At 40.6% G+C, this 17,319-nt stretch overlaps 2 protein-coding genes across 2 annotated transcripts in view; one reads left to right on the forward strand and one right to left on the reverse strand.

The window, feature by feature from the left end:
- nudcd1 (NudC domain containing 1) overlaps positions 1–17,319 on the forward strand; it is a 462,800-nt gene that overhangs the window by 404,849 nt on the left and 40,632 nt on the right. The window lies entirely within an intron of this gene.
- LOC142368194 (uncharacterized) lies at positions 7,809–10,007 on the reverse strand. The gene is made up of 10 exons (XM_075450331.1): positions 9,856–10,007; positions 9,649–9,752; positions 9,279–9,551; positions 8,986–9,079; positions 8,818–8,885; positions 8,494–8,712; positions 8,336–8,395; positions 8,131–8,256; positions 7,982–8,044; positions 7,809–7,895 (listed from the first exon to the last, which is right to left on the reverse strand). Exons 1-10 carry the CDS (start codon positions 9,992–9,994, stop codon positions 7,809–7,811), a joined length of 1,233 nt encoding a protein of 410 aa, XP_075306446.1. The 5' UTR covers positions 9,995–10,007.

Raw genomic sequence — 17,319 nt, forward strand, 5'->3', positions numbered from 1 at the left:
GACCTCACCCGTTTCACAAACTTTTAAAACATTTATGTCACCAGGTAGCATGGGGGTCTCTTTTGAACGAGTCCTCATCCGGTTTAACAGCTGGGAAAACACAAAATCTTTTTGCCGTACTATTTCCGTTAGTTCTACAACTTTAAATAAATCAGACCACAAGTTGCTGCCAACTCCATCAGAATACAACGGTTTGCCTTTGACAGGAGGTAACTGGAAGAAATCTCCAACTGCCACTACGCTAATGTTTCCAAATGAGCCTACGTTACCCGTTTGTTTGATCTGCCGCAATCTACCATGCACATATGATAGCAAATTGTGATCTACCATTGATATTTCATCTATGATGAGAATATGTACATCACTATATTTCAGACGTAATGAATTGAGCTTCTCTTCTCCCAAAGGAGTGTACGGTAAGCGTACATCAATTCCAATAGAAAATGTTGTGTGAATTGTTGTTGCTTCCAAATTATACGCAGCAATACCTGTAGGAGCAGTCAATAAAACAGGTGTGTTGTCAGTGTATTGACACATTGGTGACAATAATCGTTTTGATTCATATTCAATCGCTCTGATCAAATGACTTTTACCTGTGCCTGCACCTCCTGTAATTAAAATGTGTAACGGTTCAGGATTTTTTCCATTTACCTTGTCTAAACACCATTGCCTGATTTGGTAAAAAACAGAGAACTGTCTTTCATTCAAAGATCTAATTAATGCTAAGCCTTCGATTCTAGTCAGCGTGCTCTTTTTCTCAAATACATTTCCCTTGGAAGATGAGCTTAAATCTGGGATGTGTTCCTTTTCATCACTCAGTGTTGCTTTTATTTGTTTCATTCCTTCCACACCCTCCAACCGTTCCATCTCCACTTCAGGACACAACTCACACCATGCATTTTCAAGCAGTACGTCGCCAACCACCTGATCTGCTGCCTCCAGGTTAAAAGATTCCACTTCGAATTCACTTCTATTTAAATCTACGACAGACTTCACTAAATGTTTGGTTCCATCAATAAATTTAACCACACCAAGTCTATAAAATTGTTCAAATCTTTCACAACCTGGAGGCTTCAGATCACCATCAACGCGATACGGCAGAAATAATTGCATTATGCTCTGATAAAATTTTTCTGGATCTTTGCTCTCTGAAAAACGCGCATAACGAACAACTGATGGTTGCGTTCGACTTCTTTTTGCCACAAAACCTAAACCATTATTCAACTTGACAGCAGATTTACATTTTTCATTCTTGGACAGAACCCGATAGTCAGATGCAAACTTTGCAATGCACATATCGTTAAAAATATCATCTTTTGGACGATTTTTATAGCGATCAACCAAACCAGTCATCCACATTTCCTCTGAACTGAGATCGTTTGTAGCTGCCTTCTGTCTCAAAACAGAAATAGGTAAACTCATTTTCACAATGTTGTCACCAGTTGGAATAAAAACAACCTTCCTAGAACACTCCTTTAAATGCATACTGGTTAGTCGATACACCGCTTCCTGAGCACACACATCCCGATTATGTAGATATACACTACCAAGCTTCTTTAACGCTTCTTTAGCACTAACATTGCCATCTCTGGATGCTTCTCTCTGGGCATTTCCTAGCATGAGGCCAATTTCTCTCTCGCTTTTTGACATATAAGACACTATGTAGACACAACAAGCATATGCATCTACACAATATTGAATATCAAGATTAGCATTCCATGCTTTTAACAGCGGCGGACTATACTGATTAATCCAAATTTCATTAATCTCTCTTTTCAAAACTACATGTGTATGTCGACTAACTCGTTTATACACCTTTTCAAATATTTCTTGATTTATACCCAGTCTTTGAAAAATTTCTTCTACAGTCCTATAGGGACAAGTTTCATCTGCAAGGAGACTCTTCACTTTACTTAGAATCTCCTTTGCCTGATTTTGAGCCATTGCCTCTTTACTTGCACAGGCACACTGTACATTGCTGCTTGTTTTATCCAAATTACATGTACAAGTCTTATCCTTATCTTTTTCACTACGACAAATAAATGTTCTGCTCGATGCAGGTCGGGGAAAGTTAAAACGACAAACTGTGTTTTTCTTTTTACATGATTTTGAGTGACGTTTTGAATGCTGCTGAACAGATGTAACCACTTCAAACAATGGTTCGTCCTCAGATGGAAGTTCGCATGTAATATACTTATCTATAAATTCCACAACTTCCTCATCTGTGTTTTGATCTAGGATTGGAGCCCCAGAAATCCAGAAAAGGCAATGACAATGAGGGGAACCACGTTGCTGAAACTCAACACGGTAGTAATAGTCAACAACTTTACCAATGGGATTAGCAGGAGACATGAGAACTTCTCTTAAGAAAACATGCCATCTAAAATCAAACATCCTGGCAGCAGTCACAGGATTTCGACGTAACAGTTCGCATTTATCTGCCCATTCCAATTGCTCAGCCGTCTCTGTTCGCCCATCATGTTTCAAAAGGGTATATAAAAGATTAGTCCATCTCATATCTGCCGATGAAAACGACGCAAACCAAGTAGGCTTACCCAGCTGTTTAACACAGGCTAGGATGTCACGTTTTGCAGACTGCCAAAAAGCTGGAGTCCCTCTAATGGGTTTTAGGAACCGATAGCCATCATCAAACTCCAACAACTTCTTCAAAGACTCCTCGTTTTTCAACAAGTCACCCAAATTCTGGGGTTTACCACATTGCCCTTTACGTAATGCTACTGACACATTAGAAATAACCTGTTCCAATTCAGACATGTACTGTGCATAAAATATATATTCAACGTTGGATGAAAATCTACCATCAGCATGTAAAAGCCTGTTATTAAAATACCGAAACAATGTTAAACGATGTAACCTCTTTGCATGGTAAGTATTCTGTCCAGATGGAAACAAACCAGGGAAGCACTTGCCTTCATTTTCTGGATCGCTTAATAATTTTACTGGATTATTACCTTCACCAGGAGCAACATTTAAAATGTTATCCAAATACTGATCCAAAGCTTCCTGACCTATGTCAACGGGCATGAGACATGTATCTTGAAACATGCAATGATGCTGTCGATCATGCAACAGCTCCTCAGTCTCCTCCAATTCTTTTTCAGAAATGTCAGGAATCACATCTTTGTCCACTACATCATCTTCATCTCTACAAAATTCATTGATCCAATTCTCATTAAAATCTATATCTTTATAGTATTTGTTGAACTGTTTTAAATACTTAAGTGCTTCACGTACATGCAAAGTATCAACAAATTGATACTTATAATGACCTTTGTAAGTTAATTTACGCTTTAATTTTACAGCAAGCAAAGATCCTTCCATATTACAACGAGGCAATACATTACACGTTTCAACAATATTTGCTGGAACACAAGTCACTGGTCCATGTACACCATTTTGTCCCCCTTTGGGTAAAGCCAACATTTTCATGAATGGTATATGCAACGCTATTAAATGCTGTTCTAAACTATTTAGACAAGCCAATTGTGGAGGGATAATATCCACATTTAAATTGTTGGTCACACTTTCTGGTGGCATTACACCTTTGCTCATTTTGTAATGACAGGTATAACAAATCATCAGTTTACCTCTGGATGACTCTGTCAATTTACATTGCACAGCACAACTATTGTCACATTTGTGCACATAATCTTCCGAAATGCATTTTGCAGCAATTAAAGCACTAGATTGGCTTTTAGAATAGAAATCTTTCCTACACACTAATACTTGATGTCTAAACAGCAGTCTATGACAGACACAGCAGACAAAATCAGGCCCATCTTTGACCTTATCCAAAAACTGTTTGATAACAAAGTCAATTTCTTTTAACATTTCCTTACGTTGCTGTTGATTTAATTTCACACGCACTGAAACCTTTTTCTTATGTTCTATGTTACCATGATACTTTCTACGACAAATCTCTTTTAATTTCTGCCTGTGCTGCAAATTGACCTTAAATTTCTTCTTACTCATTGCCTTGACATTTTCTTTATGCAACAAATTTAATTTATATTTTTCTTTACTCATCATCTTTACTTTTTCTTTATGCAATAAATTTATTTTATATTTTTCTTTACTCATCATCTTTACTTTTTCTTTATGCGATAAATTTAGTTTATATTTTTCTTTACTCAATACCTTTACATATTCTTTATGCAATAAATTAAATTTATATTTTTCTTTACTCAACACCTTTACATTTTCTTTATGCAATAAATTAAATTTATATTTTTCTTTACTCAACACCTTTACATTTTCTTTATGCAATAAATTAAATTTATATTTTTCTTTACTCAACACCTTTACATTTTCTTTATGCAATAAATTAAATTGATATTTCTCTTTACTTAGAACCTTTTTCTTCTGTTGATATAATGTATCAAATTGATAAGTCATTCTAAACCATGCATTTACTTTTTCTCTATACAACCTAACTTCCCTGTACTTTCTTCTTAATTCTGCAATCTTTTTCTCTTTATAAGATATTTTTGAATAATACATTGCTTTATTTTTCAATTTAATCTTGTCTTTATACTCCAAATCATGTTGGTAATCCATCACTTTTTTAAATGTAATTTTCTTCTTTAAATGCCGAGAAGACGTTTTTGAACCAATTGTTTCTGTGCTGCATTTTGTTTTTTTTGATTTTCTTCTACACTTGTATGGTGTGTCTGATACATCATTAACTTTACAAAAACCATAGCAAAACTGTTGATCACCCTGCAAGACACAAGTAATAACCTCAAAATGACAACCGTCATATTTCAGATATATTCCTTCATTTATACCAGTGGAGCTTGTACACCCATATTTGACCCATTCCTTGCCATTATGCACATACAAATCCACTCCTAATGCATTTGCAGTTGCCTGCATTTCGATTTCAGAAGCTTCATGTCCAACATACTTCATACAGGACTTCTTAACGTAGTCAGACACAGAAGAAAATCCTTTACCAACCAACCGTTTACCCTCTTTGTTCTTCTCCAAATAAGAAACAGCAGCCAGTCGTAGTCTGCGATGGCTCTTCTGGGAACCGCTTAGTACTTGAGACACTGCTCTGAAAAAACTGTTACCATCTTTTACAATCTCTTCAGTCTTACACACACTCCCCAAAGGCCCAGAAACCGTGGATCCTTGTGTGCTCTGTTTAACAAACATAATATCATACTTGTTGCACAAATCTTTTGAAACATCTGTACACACAGGATTAAATGACAAATGTTTAATAGCATTATGAATGACACTATCATCATCCAGTACGTAACCGTTTGCAGTTTTTGTACTTTCTAAAACATTAGGTTCATTTGTTGTCTTATTTCGAACACTATACCCTTGGGAAATGGAGACCCTTTCCTTACAATAACCATAACAATGTTGTGTTTGCTTAACACAAACAACTGTCTCGTAATGGTTACCATGAATATTTTGTAGATACACACACTGATTTGAGAACTGACCAGCAGCACATTTATATTCAAGCCATTTATCAATATAATATGTAACTATGTTCACACCCAAACAGTCTGCTGCAGCTTGAATTTCCACTTCAGTTGCCCAGGATCCAACATATTGCATCCTTGATCTTTTAATATACTCTTTTATAGAGGAATTTTCATTTCTCAAAATGTTACAATACATTTGAGGATTCCTTTCTAACTGTTTCACTACGGCAAGTCTAATTTTCCTGTGCCATTTCTGAGTCCCACTTACAGCCTGACTAACAGCCCGGAAAAAACAGTTTCCGTCCCCGACGATGGGTTCCACCTTGCATGGTATCCCCAAGTCCCCAACCAAGTCAGATGATGACTCACCTTTCTCGCATTCTACGTTCAAGTGTTTGCAAACAGCTTCTGACACCACTTTTGAAAGAGGATTAAACTTTAACGCTCTAGTCCTCACATTGGTGACAAACACATCTGAAGTTACAAGATCTTCATGAGTTTCTTGTATCTTTTTACAAGATGTACTACTCTGAGGCTTCTTTTGCCCTCTAGATTCATCTGTACACAAGACTTCCTGAACAGAGACAGGTTTCAACAAATTACTGCCAAATGGACTAATGGTTGCTGACTCATTTCTGTGCATGTCAATTTGCACACCACTAATTTCAAATTCCTTGGGACTGGTTCTCTTTTGCCTAGCATATCTCTCAATATAATTCAAAAGATCATCAAAGCTGTTTAAATACAAAACGTTGCTTTTCCCTGAAACACTTACCATTCCATTACAATCACGTGCATGGGAATCTACAACAGCATACTTTCCATTCTGACTTATAAGAGCGCAGGTACTTCCATTTATAGTCAGAACACAAGTTTCATATGTGGCGCACATCTTTTGCAATCCTTCACGGAGAGTAGTGTGTGCACCAGAATCTATAAACTCACCCTGGAAAACATCTACATGTCCAGCAACAAAATCTCCATACATCACATCTAAAGTACACCCGTCAATATCAACCTGCTTCGGCAAGTCTAAAACACAGAGCGTTTCCTTCCTACCACTAATCAGATTGTTGTCCCGCAAATAAGTGTACAAGGCGTCACCTCTGACAACAACATTATCTAATGTGTCAGAATGCCATGAAAAAACACTATCCATCTTGTGCTTTGCTAAAGCAACAAGAGTCACAGCTGCACACTGCAGTCCCCCGTACTTAAACCGATCATCGCCCTGATGGAACGATCCTCTAACTGATTGCTGACTACTTGAACTGGCACCATGACGTTCGTCTGTGACCTGCCTGTCAGCAATGACTGTGGTACATGCTTCTAAACCAAAGCTACTCTGTTGTACAGAAATCGCAGACATGCCATACTCCGTCGCATTTAATGATTTCCGAAGATTCATAATGTGAATCATTAAATCATTGAAGCAAGTGTTAAATACCACTACAGATGTACCCGTTTCTGATGCCAACCCCTGTAAATTTCTTGTTCCACAGTCCACAATGACAAAGTAAGATTCATGATGGATAACCAAGCTACATGAACCCTCAAGATTAAGAATGCACATTCCATTTCTCAACAAATACATCTGTAACTTCTCACTAAATTCCTCCTCCAGATTCAAATTAAATTGACCATAACTACTACCCCCAATTAGTACTTTCCATTTTTTACCAAAAATAATCTGTCGCTCCACCAACTTGCAAAACTCTGGCTTTGTGCCTCTCTGAGGTCTTTCTGTATCAATATATTCTGCCAACTTCTGACCTTCCGCATCAACTGCATCGACATCCGATGATTTCCAAGTGCAAATTGGAGAAGTTTGGTGTTTTATAGCAGCTACAACACTACTGGACATTAAAATATTGCTAACAGACTGATTACTATGACTAACTGTTCCTAAAATAAGAGAAGGGGGGAACCGCTCTGAACACCTGCAAGAACTGGAGTTAACACACTGACCTCTTGTTTGGCTGCACTCGAAATCCACCGACACCTCAAGCATCTACAACGACATTAGAAAACATAATTTCTTTCATTTGTATTCATTTCTTTAAATTTACTACCAAAAATGTTGTTATACAAACCTCCCGGTCAGAAACGAGCTCGGACGGACAGACAGACACCAAACCAGGACAGTCAGACACCTCCCGAGGATGGGGAGAAGGCACCACATCGCAGACATCCACCTGTTTGGATGTTGCCTCAACCTATAAAACAAAATCATTACATTAACTCATCTGAATTTAAACCAAGATTCCAAATAATTTAGACCAAGTGTTTTCAATAATACACTTTATGGTTTCATATTACTTACATATTTAACATAATAAAAAGCTAAATATGGACCACACTTACATTCTTCTTCACGGACACAAGCCCCACACCAACAGCGGCAGGAGTTACGCTCGGTGTGGCTGAAACCTGAAAGACAAAGACAAATAAATTAATTATGAACAATTATCCGCATTGAAGTTCTGAAAAGTTAACTCGCTTAAGGTTTTACAAACCTGCTGTCTCACACGCCTGGTCCTTAAGACAGCTGGTTTCTTGAGACGTTCCACAGGCTTCATCTATAACACAAACAACATGTCAGATCTGTGTCTTTTCTAAATGACAATACTGAGACTGTTTTTAAATACACTTTGCTGCAACTTACCTCGTTGCCTGTGTGAACATCTGCCACTGCCATTGGAGAAACTTTTTCCATGGCAACCAACAACTCAGGTGAAAAACGAACAGGATTCAGGGGGATGTAACACTCCTTCAAAACTGGAGTAGCAATCTGTTACACAAAAATTGAAATAATGAATATACTAATCACATTAAAAATGCTTTACAACAAGTGGTTGTGAAACACTCACCTTATCAGGAACCACCCTTTCCTTGGGTGAATCAGAGTCAGATTCCCCCGAATGGCTCCTCTATAAAAAGAACACACAAAAGCCATTTCAGAACATTACACACCAACTTAAATCCCATCCTTGCATAAAAGTACATTGGGAACAACAAGCTTCCTTACCTTCCTGCCGTATCTCACGGTTGTCCACTCTGGAGGCGGTGGACGTGGGACTCGTTCCACTCCCTTCACAACCAGACGTGGCACATACCTCGGCTTATACGGGGCAGCTGCCTGACTCGTGGCCAGTGGCTTGGGTGCAGACAGCTCCAGGAACTGATGCGCAAACACCCAAATGCGATCACTGAGGATGCGCATCCCCTTGTTGTCGTCAAGGTGAATCTAAACCAAAATAAAAGGTATATAAATCAGCAAAACAGACAAGTAAAATAAGTATTGAATATAAATTCTCACCACTTTCTAACTTCAGAATAAGATTGTACTTACTCCATCATAACTCCACAGATCGACGCGACTTAGGGGGAAGTCCTCGGCAATGGAATAAAACGGCATCTCTGAAAAGAAAAATATGTATAATTATACAAACATCCTTTTCACCAAAGACAACTGCCATCAAAATACTGGAAATGAACTCAGAATTATTTTACTCCATACTTAGATTTGCCGAAACACGATGATACTCCTGCTGGAATAGCTCCTGTTTCTCCATGGATTCCGTCAAGCGTGGAATCATACCGATACAGAACACCTAGAGGAAGAATTGCATTATCAAATTACTTTATTTACAAATACATCAACTACTGATGCTTGGTGTTTTAAGTTTTTTTTATTTCTCTTTTGTTACGTTTATTCTTCTTATTCCTTTTTTAATGTGAAGCACATTGAATTGCACTTGTGTCTGAAATGCGCTATATAAATAAACTTGACTTGAAAATAAAATAACACACCTTAGTGCAGTGCTCACGAACTGCCTCAAGGTACAACTTAAAGGCCCGTCCTGCCTCTTGGTGGTTGATGCTGGACGTGAGGTTGTTGGATGGAGCAAAAACGCAAATAGCGTCAGGACGACGAGGAAGTACGACCTTCTCAACCTCCTTGCGCAGCTGATCTGCGTCAGCCCCTGGAGTCGACATAAAGGCAAAAGATACGAAACCTCCTTGCATTTTAACAATGCCATCTGCCAAGGACCGCAAATGGGACGCCCCGATAACAAGAACCAGCTATGGGAGGAAAAAAAAAAAAGACAAATTATAGCAAACTGACAATAAGCAATCCATTTCTACATTGTATATTTGAATAGCATGAAAATTTTCATACTTTCTTATCAAGGCTCCCATCCGGAATGACCAGCTTGTGACGACGCCCAGTATGCTCGCTGATTGGCCATTCGTTCGCTTTGTGTCGCCGCCCAGTTCCGCGGCCTATAAAGGAAAAGATATATATTAATCACTGAAAACAATATATATTAGCACACAGAATATACAAATACTCTCCATTCTTTAATAATATATAAATGATACTCACGGCCAACAAAGTCACTGGATGGCGTTGGTACGCCAATGCGCTGAACAGGCGAAGCCTCAGCACGGCGACGAGCAGCTTGAGATCTACGACTAGTTCGTGGCATCTGCAAATTGACATTAGAGAAATATGACAAAAACATAAGGGATTACAGCACAGTCTCAATGATGAGAAGACAATATACAAAAAGACAACTACTAAAATCTGTTAAAAATACATATATTTACAAGAGCAAATACTACGATTTATCCTAATTATGAAAGTAAGCAGTCATGTTAAGTTGAGTGCAAATGATTTGAAAGTTTTCTGCACAGTGAAAGCCAGTAAATACATAAAACCATTGAAAAGGAACATTCAATCCTCATGGATAAACATGAAAAAAAAATTTAACTAGGACTGCACTCTCCAACTTATGATATCATGATACTTTTAACAAGTATAAAAGTTTTAATATATATATATTTAATAGTATAACAGATAAAACCAAGCTCCTCTGCTCTCTATTGATCATTCCAAACATGAAACAAAACAATGCAAGCCCTTGCAAGCCCCCTGGTGTGTGCGCGCTAACTGGTGTGAACTCACGTGCACAAACTCGTCCACAGAGGGGGAAGGACCTGAAAGTTGTTTAATTTCGAATTTTCCGACTTTCAGGTCACTCCCCCTCTGTGGACGAGGTTGTGCACGTGAGTTCACACCAGTGTGCGCGCACACAAGCAAGGGGCAGACTCACGCTCAGCTTGGAACACGTGGTTGGTGACTGTTCTGCTCAGATAGAGAAATAATAAACCTAACGTGACTGGTTAAAAACAGCCGGGAGCGCTCGATTTTTGCAAGCATGATTACAGGCTTTAGAGAAAGCTACAGAATTCGGGAATTTTCCTAAACAGCCCATTTAATATTCTACTTCCAGAATCCCAAAACAGTTCAAGCTAATATGACTAAATAAAGGTTGCCGACGGCAGCCTTTACTTTAAATAGCTTATCAAAATCAGTCACTTATTTTTAAAACAGCAGCACAAAAAAAACAAACAAAAAAAAAACACACCTTTGCGGCTTATTAAAAGAAAACTCTGGTATTTTCAACATTAAGCCTCTTTTCTGAGTCGTCTGCAATGTTTTAAAACCCCCCTCAGCGCTTTTTTGATTTAGGCCATGTTTGTAGTTCTCTCGCACCAGAAATGCGGCTAGGTGTATTGCATTTCCAGTGCGAGAGAACTACAAACATGTCTTCCCTCTCTCAGCAATGAGGCTTAATGTTGAAAATACCGGAGTTCTCCTTAAAAACGCATGTAATTTAAATACCGTCTACATTTGCTACACAATTATCAATAAAACAAAATCCTTTTTAATTTCAACCGAAGAAAAGTGAACAGACTATTGACAATCGTCGTAGTACAGCGGCCCGTCCCTATCCACCATATTGGCAGGATGCTAGCGTAAGAACGCCAGTCTCCCCGTTCGTTTACATTGCAGCCTTTTGTTAGCAGCCATGCTATTAAACGCAGCACGAGGCACGCAAGCCACCGACAGCAAGCCACCGAGAGCGTCCCAAAAAACACACTATTAACGCCCTTACCTTACACAGTTAATATTACATTAATTCATTCTTTCGTATTTTCTCTTTACAAAAAGATTGATATTTTCAAACAGTAATTTTCAATAAACTTCAAAGTATTAATTATCAAAACAGAATCACGGTCAAACTTAACTGATTAAAACAAAATAACTTAACAAAACTTACCTCGGAAAGATAAAGTCCAACAATCGAAGATTTGCAAAAAAAGGGAAGAAAAAGCGTTCAGCAGTTTTTCAACTGTTTGAAAACTTTAAGCTCATTAAACGTCCGGAGAACATTCATGAACTGAGAGCGACTGACGAAATCGACCTGTTTAAACCAGGCCGGCCAGCCCCAAAAGAATCACGTGATAAAGAACACAGGCTATAGGAGGGTTTCACATGACGTCACAGTGCTGCATCGCGAGTCTTAACTATGAATATAAACTCTTTGACACTCTTGATTTCCAATAATGATCTGTAGCCTAGTGGATATTTCACATGTTTCTGAACCCCATCTCATTTTATGACGCCGGTTCGAATCCAGCTTGTGACATTACTTAGAGGGGATAGAGAATCCAAATCGTCTTTTCCCCGTTTTTGGTGTTAGTCCTGAGTCTCCCCGCTGTGGGGAGTACTCATGAAGTGCCAGCAAGTGTCAGAACCTCTGTTTCAAGTACTCCCCTTTTTAATATATATCCCCCTATCCATTTTTGTGAAAAAGTGACGTAACTTTTTCAGCAATCGCCCCCCCCCGCACCCAAGTCCACAGCCACTCCGTTTCACACACGCCCCTTTGGCGAGAAACAGGAACTTGTGTACCTTTCGAGGCTGTAAAAGCGGACTATTCTTCCCCCGGAAAGCAATGTTTGCAATCAATGGCTTTTATTTATTTTTAAAAGCTTCCCCAACCGCCGACTTTTCCTTTGCGCTGCGCTGCGCATTTCACTGACTACAGTTTCACAAAGCTCCGTTCCGAGCAGCTCATGGTCAGTTCCGACAGGGACAGACCCAGACTGCAGCAAGCTGTGCGCAAAGCTGAGAAGGTGATGGGCTGCAGCCTCCCATCTATCCATGACCTGCACCTCTCCAAGACTATGGAGCGAGCAGATCGGATCACAGCTGACCCTTCTCACGCTGCACATGGACTATTTGCACCACTCCCCTCGGGCAGGAGGCTTCGGTCCATTCGAACCATAACCTCCCGTCACAAAAACAGTTTTTCCCCCTTGCAGTTGGACTTATGAACACTTCATAATCACCTCATAACCTGCCCCAGTCACCTTACCATCATTAAAATTGCACTAATGAAGCTGCACTGTTGTTGCTCTGTATATTGGATACTGTGTATTGTTGTACACACCTTGTACATTTTATATTCATACATTTTCTATTCTTTATTTTTTATCCTATGTTACATGTTTGAACCTTACGCCGCAGCAAATCCCTAGTTAGACCTTCGCAACTAGTGAACACTGTTCACTAACAATGGCAATAAAACGAATTCTGATTCTTATGAAACAAGCAACTGCAACTTATATTTCATAATGAAGTTGCCAGATAAGCTCTGAAACGACGAAAAAAACGCATTCTAAACCCAGCATAGTAACAGCTGTTTCAGAGAAATTTTTAGGGGGGTTCTGAGCCATTACATACCCAACCAATTTTTTGGGCCTACATATCACATCACAGAACAAGGATTAATGCCCCATTCAACCATTCTCTATCACCTTTAATTATTTATATAACAGACAGTTGTTTATAAATGACTTCAGTTTTACCAGGTGTCCAAGTGTTCAATCATGAATTGCAAACTTATAAAATCTGATAAAACATGATTTTATTCAAATACGAGATTTGTCGCACGCTCCGCCCGGTGCACGGGTGAGGGAGACGCGTGCCGGCGTCGATGACCACGTCAGGGCGGCGGTGCCGGCGGTCAGGCGGTCGCCAGGCCGGAGCTGCGCTTGGCTGCGAGGGCCGTTATCACTGCTTGCAGTTCTTGTTATTCTTATTCTTTTTCTTCTCCACGCGGTTTCGCGAATGGGGAGGCCTGAACGTATTCGAAAACTCCCGGAACTTTACCCAAAATTGTCCCCCGCGTGAAACTGCATGATTTTAATGGAGTCGAAAGTGGGCGTCGCCAAACTGCTCTACAGCGCCACCTAACGTGAGATAGCCCGAACCGTACGTCGTAGAGATCTGAAACTCGGTATGTACGTAGATCGCCTCAAATCAAGAACAAAAGTCTCTTGGAGGTATGCTCTAAAACGTACAAGGAGGCGGCCATTTTGGGTCAAAGGGCAAATTTTGGCCATTTTTCACATTTACACACCTCGCAGGAAAATTTTCACGCCCCAGAGATTTTGAGCTACGGACTTCATTTTTGGTCGGTATGCAGTTAAGGGATGGGGGAACAAAAGTTATCAGAAATTTTGAGTTTTTGAGCATGTTTAGGGGGCTTGGCCAAGCGGCGAACTTGGCGTACTCGCCAGTGTAAACGAAACGCTATAACTTTCACATAAAAAGTTTATTCTGCACCAAACTTGGTATGAGTCATCCATGTTGGATGCATGTCAATCCTATGTGGTCATATGCTGACGTCATCTAAGCCCCGCCCCCTCAGAACAGGAAGTCACTTTTTTTACTTGGAAAGCTCCATCTCTGGCCCCCTTCACCTAATCAACATGATCTTGTGTCAGAATACAGATAACAAGTTGGTCTGACTTGCTTTAAAGCACCAACAGTTTTCAGTTGAAGGCGTGGCTATGGCGGCCTGGTGAATTCAGACATCACGCCGTAACCATACGTTTGGCTCTAAATTCTACAGTATTGAGCCGAGATGCACCAAACTCACTGGGATCAATCCTAATCCGCCCCCCAACAGGTGTGCGGTCCAATATTTGATGGGCGTGGCCTAATGCCTCCACAGCGCCCCCTAGAACATCTAAAAACATCAGCCCCAAGCCATGCTTTCACCGACAATCATGAAACTCAGCACACCTCTGCGTCTTGTCAGGACCTACAAAATACTGTGGGCGTGGCTTAATGGCACATTCCAATCCCTCGCCGTTTGCATACGTTCGGCTCTAAATCTCACATGCATCATCCGATTTGCACCAAACTGGATATGAATGACCTTTGTTAACCTCTAAAGAGCCCAATAGGATTATATTGGAGTTTGACTCCAGTGCGCCCCCTAGATAATATAAACAGCTATATCTCCTTGAGACATCATCCGATCTGCACCATATTTTTTGTGCATCATTACGGAGCAGCGCTTCACACGTTGGCATTGTACATTTCTGACGTCGCTAAACCCCGCCCCCACAAAACCAGGAAGTGACGGTAACTCCTGTCTGGAAGGTGAGATATCGCTCCAACTTTGAACACGTGCTACTGGTGTCGTAATGACGTGGACTGAAGGCGAATTGAGAGATTTGTCGCACGCTCCACCCGGTGGACCGGCGCGTGAGACGCGTGACGGCGTCGATGACCACGTCGGGGCGGCGGTGCCGGCGGTCAGGCGGTCGCAAGGCCGGAGCTGCGCTTGGCTGCGAGGGCCGTTATCACTGCTTGCAGTTCTTGTTATTATTTTTTTTCTTATGATTCTTTTTCTTCTCCACGCGGAATCGCGAATGGGGAGGCCTGAACGTATTCGAAAACTCACCAAACTTTGCCCAAAATTGTCCCCCGCGTGAAATCACATGTTTTTAATGGAGTCGAAATTGGGCGTGGCCAAACTGCTCTACAGCGCCACCTAACGTGAGATAGACCGAACCGTACGTCCTAGAGATCTCAAACTCGGTATGTATGTAGATCGCCTCAAATCAAGAACAAAAGTCTCTTGGAGGTATGCTCTAAAACGTACAAGGAGGCGGCCATTTTGGGTCAAAGGGCAAATTTTGGCCATTTTTCATATTTACACACCTCGCAGGAAAATTTTCACGCCCCAGGGATTTTGAGCTACGGACTTCATCTTTGGTCAATATGCAGTTAAGGGATGGGGGCACAAAAGTTATCAGAAGACTTGAGTTTTTGAGCATTTTTAGGGGGCTTGGCCAAGCGGCGAACTTGGCGTACTCGCCAGTGTAAACGAAACGCTATAACTTTCACGTAAAAAGTTTATTCTGCACCAAACTTGGTATGAGTCATCCATGTTGGATCCTAGTCAATCCTATGTGGTCATATGCTGACGTCATCTAAGCCCCGCCCCCTCAGAACAGGAAGTCCCTTTTTTTACTTGGAAAGCTCCATCTCTGGCCCCCTTCACCTAATCACCATGATCTTGTGTCAGAATACAGATAACAAGTTGGTCTAACTAGCTTTAAAGCACCAACAGTTTTCAGTTGAAGGCGTGGCTATGGCGGCTTGGTGAAGTCAGACATCACGCCGTTACCATACGTTTGGCTCTAAATTCTACAGTTTTGAGCCCAGATGCACCAAACTCACTGGGATCGATCCTAATCCACCCCCCAACAGGTGTGCAGTCCAATATTTGATGGGCGTGGCCTAATGCCTCCACAGCGCCCCCTAGAACATCTAAAAACATCAGATCCAAGCCATGCTTTCACCGACAATCATGAAACTCAGCACACCTGTGCGTCTTGTTAGGACCTACAAAATAGTGTGGGCGTGGCAGAATGGCACATTCCAATCCCTCGCCGTTTGCCTACGTTCGCCTCTAAATCTCACACGCATCATCCGATTTACACCAAACTAGATATGAATGACCTTTGTTAACCTCTAAAGAGCCCAATAGGATTATATTGGAGTGTGACTCCAGTGCGCCCCCTAGATAATATAAACAGCTATATCTCCTTGAGACATCATCCGATCTGCACCATATTTTTTGTGCATCATTACGGAGCAGCGCTTGACACGTTGGCGTGGTATGTTTCTGACGTCGCTAAACCCCGCCCCCACAAAACAGGAAGTGACATAAACTCCTGTCTGGAAGGTGAGATATCGCTCCAACTTTGAACACGTGCCACTGGTGTCGTACTGACGTGGACTGAAGGCGATTTGGGAGATTCGCCACACGCTCCGCCCGGTGGACGGGCGCGGGAGACGCGGGACGGCGTCGATGACCACGTTGGGGCGGCGGTGCCGGCGGTCAGGCGGTCGCAAGGCCGGAGCTGCGCTTGGCTGCGAGGGCCGTTATCACTGCTTGCAGTTCTTGTAAGTTTTATTATTGTAAAAGTCTGTTGGTCACAGGCTTTTATTCTGTAAAAGTCTGTTGCTCACAGGCTTTTATTTTGTAAAAGTCTGTTGCTCATAGGCTTTTATTTTGTAAAAGTCTGTTGCTCATAGGCTTTTATTTTGTAATAGTCTGTTGCTCACAGGCTTTTATTTTGTAAAAGTCTGTTGCTCATAGGCTTTTATTTTGTAAAAGGAACTTTTACTCGGCCATTTTCATTTTAAAGTTCTTCCAGACGGCGGAGTCGACAGAACCAAAGTCATCTGTAAACACTGCCAAGTTGAATTGTCTTCTCAGCGTAGTAGTTCCAGTCTAAAATATCACTTAAAGGCAAAACACACAACTGATAGCAGCAAGTCATTCAAGGAAACAGACAGTGGAGCGAGGCTTCTACATAAAAACTACAGAAAGATGCTGATGTTAAAAGTGTGTTTGCACAACAAATGTTATGGCACTTTCATTCATATGGCAGCACATTTAAAATAAAACTAAATGCTAAAAGCTGTTCACTACTTTTGGATTCATTTTTGGATTTTGTGTACAAATGCGATTAATCGTGATTAATTGGGGAAATCATGTGAATAATTAGATTAAAAATTTTAATCGTTGCCCAGCCCTAATTTTAACGACTGATTTTATCTTTGTTCTTATTTCTTTCTTTTTTCTTTAAATTTTAAATCATGCTTTTTATTTCTACTGTTTTAATGTCT

The sequence above is a fragment of the Odontesthes bonariensis genome, chromosome 18 (assembly GCF_027942865.1).
Source record: "Odontesthes bonariensis isolate fOdoBon6 chromosome 18, fOdoBon6.hap1, whole genome shotgun sequence".
Taxonomy (NCBI): domain Eukaryota; kingdom Metazoa; phylum Chordata; class Actinopteri; order Atheriniformes; family Atherinopsidae; genus Odontesthes; species Odontesthes bonariensis.

What these genes read in the sequence shown, in the direction of transcription:
- LOC142368194 (XM_075450331.1), bottom strand. Translation starts at nt 9,994, where the DNA reads ATGTTTTTGTCATATTTCTCTAATGTCAATTTGCAGATGCCACGAACT. An exon ending in ATCTGTGGAGTTATGATGGA is followed by an intron (nt 8,713 to 8,817) that starts GTAAGTACAATC and finishes ATTTTGGTTTAG; the next exon opens with ATTCACCTTGACGACAACAA. An exon ending in ATGTTCACACAGGCAACGAG is followed by an intron (nt 8,045 to 8,130) that starts GTAAGTTGCAGC and finishes TTTGTGTTATAG; the next exon opens with ATGAAGCCTGTGGAACGTCT.